General features: G+C 32.4%; 1 protein-coding gene across 1 annotated transcript; it reads left to right on the top strand.

The window, feature by feature from the left end:
• Window positions 1-7,272: 7,272 nt before the first annotated feature.
• Window positions 7,273-19,188, top strand: LOC111628723. The gene is made up of 5 exons (XM_023372560.1): window positions 7,273-9,239; window positions 16,775-16,985; window positions 17,062-17,156; window positions 17,251-17,429; window positions 18,952-19,188. The coding sequence occupies exons 1-5, from the start codon at window positions 9,026-9,028 to the stop codon at window positions 18,955-18,957; spliced, it is 705 nt and encodes a 234-aa protein (XP_023228328.1). The 5' UTR covers window positions 7,273-9,025; the 3' UTR covers window positions 18,958-19,188.
• Window positions 19,189-20,089: the final 901 nt, after the last annotated feature.

Below are 20,089 nucleotides of genomic sequence, written 5' to 3'. Positions count from 1 at the left end.
CTATTTATCTTCACAAATTCTTTTTGATGTTAGAGAAATCCAAAACTGGGTAAAATGCATCATCACACAATAATTTGGCTGATATTTTCAAAAACTGTAGATCTATAAATTCCCATTGGTGTCCGTCCATCTGTCCTCCCTTAATTTTGAGAATGGAGTTAGATTGTTGAAAGTTGAGACCAGATATAGAAAGTTTAGAGGCAGGAAGTCCCGATTAATTGTATATGAACTTCCAGTATAGCCAGAAGTCATGTGATTTCAATTCAAAAAATTTTCCCCAGAACAGAATTACAAAGATGACCAGCAAGACTCTGTTGTTATCAAGAAAAATATGATGTACAGAGGCAAGACATTAATAATTTTAGATCCAGATCGCATATTTTAAATTGAATAAATTAAAAACCATGTATATATATATATACGTATTTTGGAAATGTTGAGTGGGATTAGTCTAGAATCGATTAATTTTATGGAAGAAAACCTTTCAAACAGCCGTAGTCCGTAAACTTCACACGTGTCGGACTGTGATTGGCTGTGATTCCTACAAAATTGATTCATAAAGAACGGAACATATCTACCATCTTATAGGGGGATCGACTGTATTTTTGTCTTTTTATAATAGTATGAAAGGTATTTTTTAATAACCTGTTGTAATAGATGGCTCCAAACACAACACTATACTAGCTGAAAATTAAAACTATTTCTATCCTAATTCAACAAAATTATTCCGTTTAAGCTTTTCTTATTACTTTAATTTTATGTTTCATTATAACTGAAAATTATCGAACTTCCTGATGGTTGTCTTAAGAAAAATTTACTTCTCAAAAATTCAATGCAACATCTTTAACAAAAGATATATTCAGGAAAAGTCAATTTACATTCCAAGTTGATTAAAATCCCATGTACATGTTTAAAAAAACATCTTGATTGTCAAACAAATGGTTTGGTTTTATTCGTATACGGCAGCGCGATACTGGGTGATCTGAGGGGGTATGCCTCCCAGAAAGTATTTTATTGGAAACTGACCCCTATTTAGATGTTACTACCATGAAAAAAAAAATCCCACGATCAGTGTTCAGTGGTTTTATCCTCTCGACCATTGGTGATAGTTTTAAAGTATAAAAAAATTACGCAATTTATGGACGATTCCTAATGAAACTGACAGAAGTTCCATTTCAAATGACGAAATTTTAAAAATTCGAAAAATTAAAATATTCGCTAATTACGTAACATGAGTTTAGAGTAAACGACACAATCTGTTGTAAATTAAATGAGCCGCAACGTGACACTAGAGAAAAACTAAATACAAAGATGTTATTTTTGTAAGTCTTTCTTTTAACATAAAAGTATATAAAAATAATATAAATTTTCGTTTTACAAATATGAACTGTTCTATTCCAAAATTGTTTTTAGTTATGACGATACATTATCTTAGTAAACCACAAATGCAGCCATAAAAACTGACAGTCGAGATAAAAATAAATGTGTAAGTTTGCCCTTTTAGGTTCGTCTGAGTCGGAGCTTCAGAACTTTTCATGGGTGGTATACGTTGGATGTGTTTTCTCGCCATCCAGTTGCACCGATTGTGAGCCTAGACCAGTGTTTCTCAACCTCTAATGAATCGTCTCCCCCTTCAACGTAGTATCGCCCCCTTCAATAAAACCGTTACGTAGTATCACCCCCTTCACTACAAAATTCCGATGCCGAGGGCCAAGGCTAATGCCAAATTCGTACTGCATTGAATATAATACGTGCATTTAGACTAATGACTAGTATAATGTTATTTGTTTAATTATTGTACGATATAACGAATAAAATATCTAATTATTCTTAATATAATGTTTTACTATATCGCTCAGAAAATTGTTTTTGCCCCCAAAATATAAATTGTTACTAATCGCCCCTGAACATGGAAAAACGCCCACATGGGGGCGATATCACCCCCGTTGAGAAAACTGGCCTAGACGAAGCTACAGTATATAATGTATGTGAAAAACATCTCTTGGTGACCTCGAGACAAAAAGTTTTTTAAAAAAATTTAAAATTATTCACATTGTATTTCTAACATTTTAAAACTACAAGTAACATATTCTTCACGTAGTGATCAATCAAGTATTACGTCAGCACTTTATGGGGGGAATTCGTTTGTGCCTGACAATTACTAACGATGGGGAAGACAGGCGAGTCTTTAATGACGTAAGATTGAACATCATCATTTATTTTCTCCCAAATTATCACAAAATTGAAAAAATTCCCGTGTTAACTTCTGGCCCGATGTATAATTACAGGGAGGGATAGTTTGATTTCTGCTGACTTGTGATGATGGAGGGTCAAAAAAGGGTAAATTTTTGCTGATGTAATACTTGAACGGCACCATACTGTGTAAGTTTAGAATACAAAAATAACAGGAAATTTTAAAGGTCTCTATACACAATTGACATACTAACAGAAGGGAATGAGTCACATAAAATATATTAGTTTGTCCATTTATTGCATAATAAATAATCGCTACGATAGTAATTTGCCAATAAAATGACACATGTTTTTAAATGTTTTTATTGTTTCGTTCATTTTAAGAAAAATTGTTTCTAAACTTTTCAATTGGTATATCAATTTGAAAATTTCTTTTGTGTTCCACTATGAATTTTTTATAATATTTTTGTACTGTACATCATCGTTGATTATATGGAAAATAAACGTGTCCTTGAAAAGGTTAGAGAACGAAGCGAGACATTCAAGCATTATACTATTAACACTTAATTGAATGATATATATTTTTTCGTTAGGTTGTTAACGTGTACAGTACTCAAAAAGAAAATTTTAATGGATAAATTTATTAACATTGATAAGTCAGTATATTTTCTATAAGCTTTTTCATATGCAGTGGCGTAGCGTGGGTGTCAGCCGCCCGGGGCGGAGGAAAATTTCACCCCTCCTTATTTAGGTATCTCAATTTAAAAGACTTAAATTCAGTTTCGTCACAGAATAAGTAATTAAAAATTCCGTGCTAGTGTTGCCACCTTTTTAAATCGCCGACCCGGATGGCAGGTGAGGTTTGTTCGAACGGAAGTTCCTGACGCGTGCGTATATCATTTTGCAAAATGCGAACAATAATTTGCACTGCATTCACAGTTAGCGACTAGGGAGACTTGGATAGGAGTAACGCAAGTGACCTAGCCCTATTGGATATTGGAGGTGTATATGATTACGAATGAATCGTATAAGCAAAAAAAAAAAGGTCGACAGGTAGCGCACGATATCCCCGGACGGTGAGTCGGATGGTCACACTATTCTGTGCTCATTTCAATCGGTCCGAATCGTAGGTGGACGAAAGTATGAAAAAAAATGGTTCAAATTCTTACAAGATGTTATTATTTATTGTGTAATTTTTCCGCCCCCTAAAAAGTGCCGCCCGGGGCGGGCCACCCCTGCCGGCCCCCTCTACGCTACGCTACTGTTCATGTGGTACTTCGTACTTGGACTTTCAATATTTAGTATTATAGTTTCTACACGTAAAGTCTTGAAAGAGTTTACGTGTAGAAACTATAATACTAAATAGTAGGCGTAGAATAACGCAACCAAAATTACAACGAATTAATTAGAATTTTATAATTAGTGTACTAGAATTAGAACTTCTAATTAGTCGTTAATAGAAGTCTATTAGTGTATCTGAATTGGACTGTTTATTACTAACGATTTCGTTATTAGGCCTATACAGTCAAACCTGTAAACGACGGCCACTGGCGGGAACAGTCGTTGTTTTTAAGTTATTTTGTACGCTTTTTGTTCAAAAAAACGTTTCTGAAAAAATGGCCGTTGTTGAGAAGTGTACAGTACGTTGTTGCAGATGCGATTGTAGCTATATTTAAACTGACTGATGTATTTTATTGTTTTCGAAGAAATTTTAACAAATTAGTTTCTTAATACAAATACTAAAATTTTATTACTCAACAATTTGAGTAAATCTCGCAAGTTGCAAGACATTACAGTAGAGCGTCGTTTATCTGAAAGCTGGTTATCCGAAAGCATTCCAGTCGGCAAATTTAAATTTTCGCTAGTGCTGTGGCGCTGCAATCTTCGGCTATTTCTTGGGTTACTCAAATATTTTACGTTTTTGATGCTAAATTAACATCTGAAGTATAATTTTTTATTGTTTTTATATTTTTCAATATATTTATTTTGTTTGTACAAAATAAAATTCAACGCGAAGCGACACGCAACGGAGAAAAATTTCAACACGGGATAAATTAATATATTTTTTCGTACATGATTCGTTATCCGAAAAATAAGTTATCCGAACCACCCCAGTCCCCAATTGATTCGGATAAACGACGCTCTACTGTATTCATATTGACAACATAAAAGCTATAATACTAACGGAGCCGTGTAACGCAGAAAACTAGAATTCTGAGCGGCTTACTGGGAGGAGTTAAGAATATTCAGAACATTCTTGAACGATTATTCCTTGCTAAACAACAAGGAAAAATGGCGGACGAAGTTAAAATTAAATAAAAATAAATATAATAAAAAATTAAAATACATGTATATACTGTATTTCATTTGTTGATGAAAAAACAAAATGGCTAAAGGAGCCCAGTTTACCCGCTTATAGATATAGAAATTTCTTGTAATGCATTACGACTCCAGTTATTTGTGAAAATTTTAAGCAGTGCTATAACTAGCCGAACAAGAATTGGATTATTTATTACTTGCGATTTCATTATTATACAGTCAAATCTCTGAACTGCTGACGGAAACATTAAAAAAAACAGCCGTTGTTTGAAAGCTTATACGCATTTTTGTTCAAAAACAAAAAAAACGTTTCTGGAAAAAATGGATGCTGTTTAGAGATGGCCGTTATTAGTAGTTCGATTGCAGCTATATTTAAACTGGCTGATCTATTTTATTATTTTCGAAGGAATTTAAAAATAAGAAATTTGATTATGTAATTCTAACGGTAGGATTTATTGTCATTGATATAGGCTATATATCATTTAATTTTAATTCAAGTAAATTAGACATAATGTAATTTTATTTAATTCACGAAAATTATATTCTCCAAGACAATTACATAATTGTCTCTCCAACTTAGGAAAATCCATTTGTGCAAATGTTCTTTTCAATTCACTAATTTATCTTATTGCATGATTTATGCGAATATCAACTTTTGTAGTTTATTAATATACAGCGAAACCAGTGATCAGAGAACGATTTTATATTTTTAGTGTTCAATAGCGATTTAATTGCAATTATTTTTTCAATTATCAAGTAGAAAATGAAATTAATTTCGTCCATTTCGTAATGCATTAATTATTGTAATCAAAAAGATTAATTACACTAATTAATGCATTGTTCGACATGCTATTAACAGTATTTATTTATAGCCTATATCTTTATCTTGAGGTATTTAGGCCTATATTAAATATCAAAAGATAAATATAAATTAAGTTAAAAACTAACATATATTTTGTATTTAATAAATATTTAATAAAGTAAATGTGGATCTGAAAGATTCCTATCTTTTCATTGATTATATATAGGCCTATACGCTATATATCTGTCTCTCTCTATCTGCCTTCTACTTCTAGTTTCCATTGTCGGTCTTTTGTCACAGGTTCTTGGATGCCGTAGTATATTTGTCTTTCCAGGTTTTTCTTGACTGACCCCGTGGTCTGTTTCTCTCAATCTTAATCTTTTCCACTCTCCTAATGTATTGACCTCAGGTCTTCTCATCACGTGGCCATACCACGTGTTCAGGCCGAATGACCGAGGCGGTTAAGGCGTCAGCCTATCCGTAAGATGGACCTAGACCGAATCCGGAAATGTCAATAAATTCTTGCCATTGAAAAGAACAAATATCTCAATTTACTAATTGTAGCTGTATTATTCGTTCAGTGAATGGTTGTCTCCTTAATCCGAAATAATTCCTTGCTGTAAGATAGTCTACCGAAGGAATTATTTCGGATTAAAGAGACAGTCATTCACTGAACAAATACCTCGTTACTTTCCCGGCTCTGTTATATACCTGTATAAGAGGGAAAGAATGGTAATCGATCAAAAAATGACCCTTCAAGATTTTTACATTTTTGGACTTAGGGGACCTTGGAACGTTGAGAAATGCAAAAAGAAAAAAACACTGGGTTTTTCCGTATGTATGGATGTTATTGTGTGGAGTGCACGATTTTTTCACCCTCTTTGAAGCTTAATAATTCCTCTGCTTTTCGTCGAAAATTTCTGAAATTTTACAGGGAGGTTTGTGTATTAGGGGATTGATGCCATTAAATTTTGGTGGTTATAGGTCTTGGGGGTGGGGAGATAAAGGAAAATCGTAAAGTTCGACCCTACGTCCGAGGGTCGGACTTAATGATTTTACTCCTTATTAGTATTTACAATCTTTTATAAAACCCATCCCTACCCCAAAATTAAGCTTTTTGTCATTTTATAATAATTAAAACTATAAAACGTGTTTTTAAATACAATATCGTAACAGATGACGCCCCCAAAATTTTAAATGTTATCAGGAAAGTTAAGCAACTCGTTGCTGGATTTTTTAAAAATGTTATTTTAATCTTATGTACCATAAAATTAATCAAGTAGCATTTAACGATTTTAACGATTTTTATTTACCTTCCTAGTGCTTAGAAGTTGACTTTCCCTATCTATATTTTTCCTGTATTCGAATACATTAAAAATAAATACAACCGGATCACCTACTTGAGATTTTTGATCTCGGTCTATGTTTATTCCTCAGATCCGTGTCCATCTAAATATAAGTTATTTATAAACTCTATATGTATTTCGACCACATTCATAAAACTATAGTCTTATCGACAGATAAATTTGACATATTTAATTGATTACGTAATTTAAATCGCAATGAAATTATTTTTTAAATAATATTACTAGAAAAAGATCCATAGCTGTAGACATATTTATAATTAATATTATGTTTATTTTTACAATTTGGATTTCGCGAAGCGTAATAATTTTACACGTGTAACTTGTTTTTTTTTTTTTTTTTTTTTTTGTAAGAGCCCACATGGCCAAGGGGCTAATGATATGGCAACGTAGAGTTTTCCGTTTTCATCATATCTAATGCGTAAATAGTTTCTCACAAAGTCCTCTTGAGAGGCTTTCCCTTGGCATAGACAATTTGTCAATGTTGCGTTGCCTATTCCCATTCTTATATATATATAATTCTTATATATAGTTATAATTATTTACTTGGTAAGAATATCAGTTTTAAAACATGACGAGTAGCATGCAGTAGTGTGTATAAGTTAATGCGCTCTGTTTTTCGAACATGTTTTTTTTTATTTATCTCACGAAAAATTGAAATTAATGTGGACTGATCAGACAAAGTGACAAAACAACGTTACATAGTTGACAACTGCTTAACACAAACAGAGCCGTCGAGCTTACATGGATTCCGGCGTTGAGCGGGCCCTTTTTTCCTTAACAAGTCCCTTTTACCATTTTTTTTATTAAATAAATGATATAAGTAGAAAGTGTTTTTATTAGTAAAAAGCAACCGTAACAATTTTACTTTTTCAGTAAAAATAACATTAATTTATAAGAGTTTTTATAGCCCCTAAAGTTTTCTCTGGGCTCGGGGACCTCTCGAAAGCCCTGAATACAAAGCAGAAATCTCATCCGACCTTTCTTTCGTAGGCTAGAAGAAGAGTAACGTAGCTGCGATGTAGCGAAACATAGTAGCGTGACGATGTGTTATTTATCATTAAAGATATATTGTCTCGCAGACCTGTATTTAATGATATGAATCTGTATTTACTGATTCTGGTTACTATTTTAACCTGTTATTGGTGACGATATACACTCTAATTTCGGGACATTATTAGAGTGTATATTATTTATAAAAACTGTAGATTATAAAGGACATAGTGATTACTGCATTAAAAACAGCAATTGAATGAAAAGAAAATATAAAAAGAATTGCCAGAAGGAATTTCTTAGTAAGTCTAATAAAGAATCATTGTGTATTTAACCCAATCTGCTTAGGCATATTTTTCTATTTGACAGTATTTAAACACCGTGTTTGTTATCTTGAGAAACAGAATATTTTTCTATAATTCTCAGAAATAGTCTATAAAATATATATTATGGGTTTAATAAACTTTACTTTCTGAGAACTCCTATTTGTTTTTTATTCCAGTAATAATTTATAACAAACAGTGCAACAGAATTTTCAACGATTTGTTTTTTATGCGTAGTTGCGTGGTAATGCTCTTTACTTTCAGGGCCCGGTTTGAACATGAGCTAATCAAGCTGAAGCTTAGGGACTCTCGTGGGCCTCACATTTTTATATGTATCATTACTTGATAATGTGTTACAGCTTAGGGCCACAACATATCTAAGTCTAATCCCGTTTGCTTTCTTTAAAGTATTTAAATAGTAAATATAAATTGATAGAATTATTATATTTAAATATAGTATTTTTAATGTAATTAGTGTAGGCCTATACAGTTATTCTATCATTGTATTATTAAAATATATAATAACGTTATATAGCATAATACAATAATAATCATCTATTAGAATTAATTTAGATTATTAACTGCAATAAATCGGCATATTCTTTTACGAGATAGGATAATCAAACAGGATGTTTATGATGCTTAAAGTTTATTGTATCTTATTTAAAAACTAACGATGACATCATTCATACACATCACGTGAAATACGTCTTCATTTAATAAATTTTGTCTCGTGAAAGGAAGAAAAATGTCATGACGTAAGATATGATCTGAGAAGAATAATTACATTTATTATCATTTAACATAAAGCTACTTTAATTTATTGGAAAATACGATTATGCTTTTTGTTTAACTTTTTTAAAATATTTCCACTAAATTTAAATATTACGAATCTGTTTTAAATAGTTTCTGAACGCGTAAAGTTGACATTCGTTGTGTTAACCACGTGCTTCTCTTTAATGTCACGTGCGCATACTCTACATTCGGGCATCTCCCACTTGTACGTGATTGTTGCTCATTGACTAATCAAGATGCTACTTGTTCTTTTTATTATTCTTACTTTTATTGAAGAAGGCTCGTGTTTTAATTACGAATTTAACTATAAAAATTGCAATTTTATATATCCGGTGCTGATAAATCCGAGAGAACGTTCAACGGCTCTAAAACAAGCTCAATCTACAGATCTGAATCCATTCAAGATTTCACTTTCTTCGAATGAATATCATACGAATAAAATCATTAAAGGTAAATTTATTTATTTTTTTACTTCATTTATTTACATTACTTTTCTGGAAACAGCTAAATATCGCTCTATTAATATAAAGAATAATTGTTTTTACATTACTTCTATAATTATTTAATCATAAATTATTATTAAAAGTTTAATTTTTCAGTTAGCCTATACGTCAGTATAATAATACTTTAAATAAAGGGCAAAAAATGAGATACAATGTTAAGCGTAAATAGTTTCTCACAAAGTCCTCTTGAGAGGCTTTCCCTTGGCATAGACAATTTGTCAATGTTGCGTTGCCTATTCCCATTCTTATATATATATAATTCTTATATATAGTTATAATTATTTACTTGGTAAGAATATCAGTTTTAAAACATGACGAGTAGCATGCAGTAGTGTGTATAAGTTAATGCGCTCTGTTTTTCGAACATGTTTTTTTTTATTTATCTCACGAAAAATTGAAATTAATGTGGACTGATCAGACAAAGTGACAAAACAACGTTACATAGTTGACAACTGCTTAACACAAACAGAGCCGTCGAGCTTACATGGATTCCGGCGTTGAGCGGGCCCTTTTTTCCTTAACAAGTCCCTTTTACCATTTTTTTTATTAAATAAATGATATAAGTAGAAAGTGTTTTTATTAGTAAAAAGCAACCGTAACAATTTTACTTTTTCAGTAAAAATAACATTAATTTATAAGNATCGAGACGCAACCACCCCTATGCACGAATGGAGACTTGGGGCTACCACCACATACAAACACCATTCACGTGCGATGTGTAGTTTTGGCGAAAAAGTGAGATATAGGGACATACATGTCCATTTATATATATATATAGATTATCGTTGCTAATAGCTATAAATTTATCAGAATTATAACATAAATTAGAATATTTTAGTCACATGGTTTGTCGAAAGGAAATGACGAAATCAGAATACTGATTAATCTAATTACAAGATGATTTTTTCAGATATTTCTTCCCCTTCATCAAAAAAGAAAACCGATTATTCTTATATTTGAATTCTTGAAATCACAATCCGAGATAATCAAACATTTGTTATTCATTTGTAAGTCACAGTATTGCTTTTTAATTTAAAAATACACTCAGTTTTATTTAATGTTTTACTTGTCGCCGATTCATAAGTTTGGTGGGTGGATTGCGACAACGCATGGACGATCAACCAAGAGGGAGTGCCTTCCAGGAGGACTTTCTATGGGAAACTGACTCCTATTTAAGTGTTAGACACTTGAAGAAAACCCGGAAAACTCCAGGTACAGTTTGTTGGTTAGGAGCAAAACGCGAGCAATCTATGATTTTATCCACTCGGCCACTGGGAGACACACGAGAGTTATTCCTATTTTGAATTTTTTCTTTCGTTAATTACATTCTCTTGACATTTTAAGTTGTCTGGGTATTGTTTGTAGCTCTTCTTGGTTTTCCTTTAACTTCTTTAAGAAGATACACACTCACACACACAGGAAGTTTGTATCTGTGTTAAAACTTCTTTAATTAATAATCGTCTTTGTGGTGAGACTCCCGAGTGGTATCATTTCTTGAATTTCTTTGACTTCTTCAATGTTCTCTTTAACAAATTGTGCTGTCATCTCTTCCAAATATTTCTTTGAAAATGCTTCATGACTTTCTAGCAATCCATTGATATCACCAATGCCAAAATTTTGGCCATTTCACACACATCATCAACTATATCTAGAATAGGCTCAAACCCAGAAAAGTCTGAAATTGTATCAGGCTACAATTAGGTCGATAGATATGCTGGTCTCTCAACTATGTTCTAAAAAAGAGTTCATGTGTCAGGTTGCCGATAGCCGGCGCTCGAGTCGCTTTGCGGCTAGATGATGTTGGTTTATCCATTTGATTAGTAGATAGTTATACCATTTTCAAGCATTTTTGTAACTTTTTTCTACGAAAAAAAAACAACAGCATGCCGAATAAGTGTTTAGTGATTGGTGTAAGTCTGGGTACTGCAAATCTGGTGAGAAATGGCATTTTTTCCACCACTTCCGTCCGAACCAGTTACATAAGTGGAAACATATAATTCCTCGAAAAGATTTACAACTCACAAGAAAATCTCGAATATGTGACTTGCATTTTGATGAAAGATTTCTGATTAAGAATTATATGCCTATAATTGAGAGTAAAAAAGTTGAGATTTTCCATGAAAAATGGCAACTAACCAATACAGGATACTTATCCCTATCCTTCGAATTTTTCCAATTTCTCGTTATATTTGTCAGTTAAAGTTCCAGAACATTTAAAATTGTTTGCAGAATACTAGCACATCAACTAATTATTATCAACCACTTTTCATATTGGATAAATTAAATTTAAAATAAAGTTTTTTAGTATATCATCTCAATTTTTAATATTTTTAAATTTTTATTTACAGTTTTAAATTGAGACATTTACAAAATTAACTTAATTTAAAACTGTTGTATTGCTACATATTTGTATGCAAGTTTTGTACATAATTTTCTCTTTCTGTATGCAGCATATCTGTTTATCATCAATATGATTATAACCTTTCCATTCATCTGTGTACACAATGCTTCCTGAATTTACAAATTTACTAATAATTCAGTTAAGACTAACTTCTGACCTGTCATTTACTTTGCATACAAAACATCAATTATGATCTGGACAAATTTCACCAACAACCTAACTGGTTGTGTAAGGTAGCCGACCCGGTGGAGATAGGGGATTTGAAAACCCACTCCTCGACATCCGTGTAAGGTTGCCTTCTTTAGCTGGGATCAGTTAATCCCGCGTCAGGATGAACGTAAGGGAAGGTTGTATGTGGGCTGTGGCGGAGGAAGCAAATGATGACAAATGTTTTACACAAGAAAGCCGTTTATTTGTTAACATTTATGCTTACATCGACAATTGACAGTCCTTCACTAGTCCTTCGGAGAGGCAGAGAGGCAAGAACTTCGGCGTCGATCATAATCCCGGGGCGGACGAGATGAGATCGCTGGGCGAAGCGGACGATCGGGGAAATGGTGCGACGGAGTTCTAAGTTGTTGGCGGCGACACAACACAATTCAGATCACGACATTTTGCAGAATACGGAGGAGATCCTTTCTACCTTAAATTTCTGATTTTTATGTTTTCTCCCGCTATCCTTATTTCCGATTGGCCCCCTCGTTTCCTTCCTCACTTTCAGATTTGTCTCTTCTTTGTTTCGGGCGAAAACCGAGACCGACTCGAGTCACGGGGAAGGTCCGATTCCAGGTGTCTATTCGACGCCCTTGCTTGGGGATTGTTAAGAAAATCGCAAGACTCGCGCTCATAATTTAGCCCCGTTACTTGTGATTTCTGTCATCTGGGTACTTTAACGATCATATGCGGTGATTTATATCTCTTAAATCGTTCCCTCTTTTCCGAAATTGTTTCCCTGGATTGATTATTTATGAGCATCTGTGTCTGACTTATAACTTTTCATTTTGACATTGACAGATCGTTTAACACGTGTTGGAGTCGTCCGGGACTCGTCGTTTACATTTTGTGCCACGTTGTTTAGATTAAGGGATTTTTCCTCTTTCTCTCTCTCATATTTAGTCTATCATTATAATTTAAACATAAGAATTCCGCGATTTACGCGATTTCGGACCTCTTCTGAAACCTCACAGTTGCTTTCAAAAACCCCCTTTTTCGTTTTTCCTTTTACTCACAACAAACAGGCTCATCGTTTTCGACAATCTTTCCAGGTCCACCAATTTTCATTTGGAATAAATTATACAAGGAAATCATCATAACGTGTCGTATGAAGTTTGTCCAGTCAACAGCTGTACGATTACTCACTCCCACTGCCAATCAAGTTATGCTCAACGTACAGTACACCCTATGCAAATTAGATTCCAAATAAAGGAAAAAATAGTTTCCTATGAAGTTTTCCCGAATTTACCTATAAAAGTTCCGTCAAATGGCGAACTGCTCATCTTGTATTTGTAACATCGGAATAAAATTGAATCACGATCCTTTCGATAAATTAATTTATGACGAACATCACAATTCAGACAATCTGAATCTACAGGTCGCAAACTAATTTTTATGGCAAACTTAACATCTGTTGAAATTCTTTTGTCAACATCAATTTCAGGAAAATCCGACTGTAAATAATGAAAAAAATCCTTTGAAGTACACTTTTGCCATGGAAACTGTTGAACTTTAACTAATTCTGCTTTTACAACAATAAAAAAGAAAACATCAAATATTAACTCCGAAAAATTGTTATACAAACACCAAGAAACAAATCTTTGAAACATAATAATAAAATAACACTAAACAAGGTCATAAAATGTTAATAAATTAATCTAAAAATCAAATAATATTAGAAATCCTGTAAATTATTGACAGCGACACATACAGTATATTAAATCACAAAGTAGATTTGTTGTCGAGATTCCGGAAAAGCCGCCATCCAGTTTACCTAACTATACATTTACCAAAAATTATAATCAGTTCCATCTTTTCTTACCCATAATTAAAACTCCAAAAATATTTAAAAATGAATCCAAATTGTAAGCAAAAACAAACCATCGAATCAATTTAAAGTCCAAAATCATGAAACTGACAGTTAATAAAATTATAAATATTAGAGACATTTATGAAAAAGTAATGTTCAAAACCGAATTAAAATAGAATTTACAAATAGTTTTTTAAAAAGACAAAAAAAAAACTATCTGAATAAAAACGAGAAAATTTTCATCTTTAAAAGCAGTCGACTCTGGCTGTGCTGGAGCCAAACTTACGCCGCAAAGCGATTACAGCGATCGAAGTGTCAGAAACAGTGCTGTGCGATGTCTATAATTTTAACATCGATGTCAAACATCGATGTTTGCCTAAGCATCGATGCTAAATTTCGATGTCGGATTTCACATCGATGTTTGATCGATGCCCATTGAAACATCGATGTCCAATCAAGATAAACTCAAACGGTTTAAAAAAAAAAAAATTAATTTTATTTTCAACTTGTATAGTTCAATTACAGTTCCAATGCATACAGTTCTTCAATTGATAATAAATTTAAAACTAGAAGTTTGTGTACATTCTTTGGCTTTAAAGAACTCCGCTTTTTGTTGATAGTATTTCCAGCTTTGGAAAATAATCTTTCTGCTGGAACTGAAGTGGCAGGAATGCAAAGCCACTTCATGGCAAGTTCACATAAATTATAGTTAAAAAATTTCATGGATTTCCACACATCCAAAGCATTACTATTGTGAGGCACAATAGGGTCATCTAAAAAAGTATTAAAATTTGAATTTAAAGTTGCATTTGTGTTAACATTTCTATCTTAATATCAATTTTTCTGGATGACCAAAGGTCATCATCTTCAAGTTTATTTTCTGCATTATTGTGGAAACTTATTTGAGCCTCAGCAGAGGGAAATTTACAAAGTTCTGCATTTACACATTTAATTGCATTTGCACAACATGCTGGACTTTTAAAATCTAGCTTTTTGAACCTTGGGTCTAGTAATGTGGAAACACTATATACTAACTTCGTCTCAGTGGATTTAAAACGGAAATCAAGATTACTAAAACATTTTTCCAGCAACTTCTTTCCCACATTTGTTTCTGTAGAAACCTTGCAAAGTGTATTAAACATTAACCCTAAAAATGGGATAATTTTACTGATGGTAGTGTGAGTTTCTGCTGAAATTTCATTAGTTACTTTATAAAAAGGTTTTAGTACTTTAAGCGCATCATTCAAAGCACTTAATTCTCTACCAGAGAGCATGTCGGGTGCCCCTGGAAACTTTTGCAATGTTAGTGTAACAAAATTTTTTAGTAGTACAAATCTCTCAATCATCAAGAAATACGAATTCCATCGAGTCTCAACATGCTGAATTAATTTTAATGTCACAGAACCTTTTTCATTCTGCGATGAGTCGGCGTAAACAGACTAACATGGCAGAGTTGAGGATGAGTTTCAATGAGTGTGAGTTCGTTCACTGTTAAAATAGTGTAAATTTGTAAACATATTTGCAAGAACTTTGTTTCATCGCAATTTCTGCGAAATTCCCGGACTGTCCGAGTGAAAACCGAACAGGTGGTAACACTAGGAACAAAGAATGAACTGCATGCATCGATGAATCAAAATTCACATATTGCTAACATCGATTCAGGATCGATGTTTCAAAAATATCGGAAGGTCGATGCATCGACGAACAAAAACATCGATGTATCGATGTCACATCGATGCATCGCACAGCACTAGTCAGAAATATTTATTGCTCCACTTTTGTAGCATTACGTAGGCTGTACAGAAAGGCCTTCTTTTACAATAAATATAAGTAAGCCTATATCGAACTATATAGGCTTACTTATATTTATTGAGTACTATATAGACTTACTTATATTTATTTATTGAATATAAGTAAGACTATATAGTTCTATATAGGCTTACTTATAAGTAAGCATATATAGAACTATATTTAACGTAAAAAGAAATACCAGTAACTTGATAATTTGTCGGCTGAATAAGCCGTCATCAATTATATCCAGTTAACAAGGTTATATTTTAAACAGAAATATATAACAGGTTTATATTTTATATAATTTAGACTCGTTTGTTATCTTTGAGTTCGATAATTAACATTTATGAGTTAGTTTGATAGTTATTTGGTTTCTTCAAAATACATTTCATATTTCATTATTTGAGTTATATAAATGATATTAACATCAGATTTTGAATATAAATTAATATCTGAATTATATTTATTGTTTAAAAAGTAAGTTCAATAATGCCATTAAACATAATGCAGTCACGTACAAAATAAATAAATAAAAAAAACAATTATTTATTACTATTCACTTGAAATATTAATTCGTCCCCTCATTTATAAATATAATGAAGTACTGTTATTTATTTTAAACGTAAAATATTGCCCTCGTTTATTTAATATCCGGTTATATTAGTAAATATGTAGTGAACGTATTTACATTATAGTAAATGTAACAGTAAAAATACTTTAGTAAATTCAATAAATTGTAAAATAGCCTACACTAAAATATACTTATTTATTTTTGTATAATAACTATATTTATTGCATGAAGCAAAAATTGAATTAATGTTAGATTGTTTCTTTGTAATTTATTTGTTGTTGTCTTTGTGTAAAATAGACCTATAAATTATAGATACTCCAGAAAATTGTATTTATTAAAGCAATTGAATTAAAAATTGGATTGGAGGGATACTACAAAACAACAGGTGGGCGATCAGCGAACGAAAATGCCTCCAGTCGGGTCCAGTTGGAAGCTCCTTGGCAGTTTCTATAAGAAACTAGCCCCTAGTTTGGTATTAAATGCATGAAAAAAACTTGGAAAACTCCACGTGGCTATGCCGTTGATCAGGCGCAAACCTGCGCCTAGTATCGGTGGTTTCTCGACCACCGGTGGACATTAATTAAAAACTAAAATGTCCTATGATTAATTATTGAAAATTTTAAATATTCGTCCAATTTACATAATTTAAAATTATTTCAAAATTCAATAAACTAATTTATTTTATATCAATTACAGTTACGATAAAAGGTCAAATAAATGCTAAATTTTTTATACAAATTCGTTCGTTACTGGATAATAAAACGGTCGGTTCTTTTACGAGTTGGCATGGAGGTCAATTGGGGAATCCTCTATGTGATCTTAAAAGTTCTGTTGGTGTTATGAAACTACCAAAATTAACATTAAAATGGAAAGCTCCTTCGCTTCCTTTAGGTAATTTGAGAGTTGTGTAAGTAAAGAATTGGAATTACGGCATTGATCAGTTGAGACTAAACATAAATACAATATTGTGTTGTTTTTTTCAGGGGTACTTTCATTTACTCTAATAAATATTGGGTTATAACTGATGGCCCGAAGATTTACGAAGGAGTGAATCGCAGATTAGTAAGGAAATTAAGAAGTAAATACATTTATATTTATAATTTATAAGGACAGTTTGTGTTTAAAGGTGTAATGTTCTTCTATTTTTATTTTCAATTATTTAAACCTCTCAGATTCCGATTGCTATAATTGCTATAGTTATACAAAAGAAGGTGAACGATGTAATTCTGCTCCTTGTGATTATATACTGAGATACGAAATAATGGATGATCGAATTGCTAAATTTGCTTTGGATTCGCCTCTTAAACCTTATTCGTATATTGGAATAGCTTTTACGAGAAATACAGAAAAAGTAAGTTATTGATACAATAATGTTTACATATAGCTTTTCTATTCGTTCTAAGCAAAGCTGCGCACACGGGGGTTTTGGATATTAAATAACTCCTAGCATTTGGCAATTCAAATTGAAAGTTATTAGGCTACTACGTTAATAAAATAAAACGGTATATTGTATATAACTTATACAGTGGTGCCTCGTATAACGTACTTAATCCGTTCCAGGTGCACATCCGTTAAGTGAAAAGTCCGTTATACGAAAAGTCCCATAGAAATACATGTTAAAACATATAATTTGTTCCGCAGCCTAAAATAACCGTACCAAATGAAAATGAAGCAGTAAACGAATGAAAATGTAGCAGTCACCAATTATGCCGGGTAGTCAGATGTTGTGAGGAGGTGGAGGAACACTTTTTTCACACATTCATACAGATACAGACTTTTTACACATTGCAGCAGGTCTCTTTTTATTGTTTTTTAATCGGAGTCAGATTTAGAAGAGGCTACCGGAGCTTGCAGGTCAACTCCTCTTGTTCCATATTTTGTTTTTTCCTTGCTGGCTTCTTGAAAAACATGTCCAAGGTGGTCTGTTTCTCTCTCTTCTTCAACACTTGTCGGAAATGACGGGCAAGGGTGTCATTGTAGAAATCATTGATCCTATTGGCCTCAGCTCTGTTTGGATAATGAGTGTTGGTAAACTCCTGAACCTCTCCCCATTTGACAAGGAAGTTTTTGTCAACTTTCTCTCCTTCTGATGATTTCTTGCTTTGTTTCAATTGAAATCACCTTTCTGTTTTTTTAGAAGCCATGATTTGCACAACACTTGAATAAATGTAAATACCCCCCTGCACTGAGGTGATGTACTGTACGTAATAAACAAGAGAGCAAGCCGAATCCCAACGGAGCTCTGTACTTCAGATATACTAATAATATATTCTAATAATACGAATATATTATAAAAATAGCAGATTGTCATTGGCAAACGAATGGAAACATCATTCGCACTTGTTCGCAGAAAGTCCGTTGTTCGCAGCCAGTCCGTTGCTCGAGTCACGTAACGGCCAAACAGAAAGTCCGTTGCTCGAGTCACGTAACGGCCAAACAGAAAGTCCGTTGTTCGCAGCCAGTCCGTTGCTCGAGTCACGTAACGGCCAAACAGAAAGTCCGTTGTTCGCAGCGTCCGTTATTCGAGGCGTACGTTATACGAGGCACCACTGTATTTATTTTGTATCCGTTCAGTTCATGATTAGTCTTATCTATTTATATCTACAGGATGATCATAATCAAAGAGTGGGTGTCAGAGCACTCTAAACAGAACTATTGGATAAATATCAACCAAACACTATACATACAGCCCCGAGTATGCGGTTTCGATTTTCGGAAAATTTTTATTTCAAAATTCAGCCGCTAGGGAGAAATTTGGCTCTGTTATGTACCTGCTGTCCCTTCAATGTACTGTACCAGTACATATTGAGTACGTTTTCTAACGAATTTTGGGATTTAAGAAGTAAACTGCAATGATTTTATTTCAATTACAGATGTGAATACAGGTGTAGAATGTGAAATTGAGGATCAAACTGAGTACTGTATCTTGTCGAAGAATTATGAAGAATGTTTGCAACCGGAATGTTTGCTTTTATACCGGAAATTCGTTAGAAAGCAACATAATACACACAATGATGCAATGACAGCAGCGCTAAATTTCGCTCTAACGGGTGAATTTTGAAGTAAAACTTTTTTACGAAAATCGAAACCTCATACTCAGGACACCAAATTATTCCAGATATACCAAATTTGGAACTCAATTGGTTACTCAATAAGTTAGTTCTTTCTACGTAAAGCTCTGAACACGTATTTTTTTTAGCTAAGATCACTTTCTACACTGTAAAAATTAATATATAATGTATATTTTCATATTATAAAACATCCTATAAACATCTGTTATAAAAATAATGTTTTTAAAAAGTCTTGTGCGCGGGTCTTATTTTAAGGAATCTTTAGAACTTTTCAGCTTTAATTAATTATAAAAAAACAGGTCTGTATGTGGAAATTTATTATTTATTCATCATTTTCATTGTAATTTTGACTTTAATTTGATTAATTTTAAACTATTTAGCTTTAATTTGAAAGTATAAATTTATTTATTTCTGAGAGATTACATTTATTTAATGAACCTATTACTAAAAGCAGAAATGANTTTGTTGTGTTATAATATTTATTATAAAATAATTTTATAATATTAAAATAAAGTTAAGGATATTTCAGTACCAACTCAACTGTAAAATTATATCTGAAATTTCTATTTAATCGTTAAAAAAGGTAAAAATTTTTCTGGATAATTATCATTTGCAGATATAGCATTAAACAAATTACATTGTATGAAATAATCAAAAATCATGTTACTATATCATTTAACATTTTACAGCTCTATCTCTATGTATCTACACTTTTTAATGCTAAAAATCGATTTAAAAAAATAATAAATAAATAAAGAAGATCATCATCTTATAATTGTGTTGTCTCTAAGACGAAGGCAGCAACATTACGTAGTTTGAATATAGTGAATTAATGATTTCTAATAGGATAAATTTCAAATTCTGTAGACAAATTTCAGTTTAAAGCGAAAAATTCATTATAACAGGGATCAAAAGAATAAAACAGCAGTATCAGTATTTT

This window comes from Centruroides sculpturatus, unplaced genomic scaffold (assembly GCF_000671375.1).
Source record: "Centruroides sculpturatus isolate CEXI.00-Female unplaced genomic scaffold, Cexi_2.0 scaffold416, whole genome shotgun sequence".
Taxonomy (NCBI): Eukaryota; Metazoa; Arthropoda; class Arachnida; order Scorpiones; family Buthidae; genus Centruroides; species Centruroides sculpturatus.
Note: the sequence above shows the minus strand (reverse complement) of the source record. Positions and strands in the feature narration are given on the sequence as shown.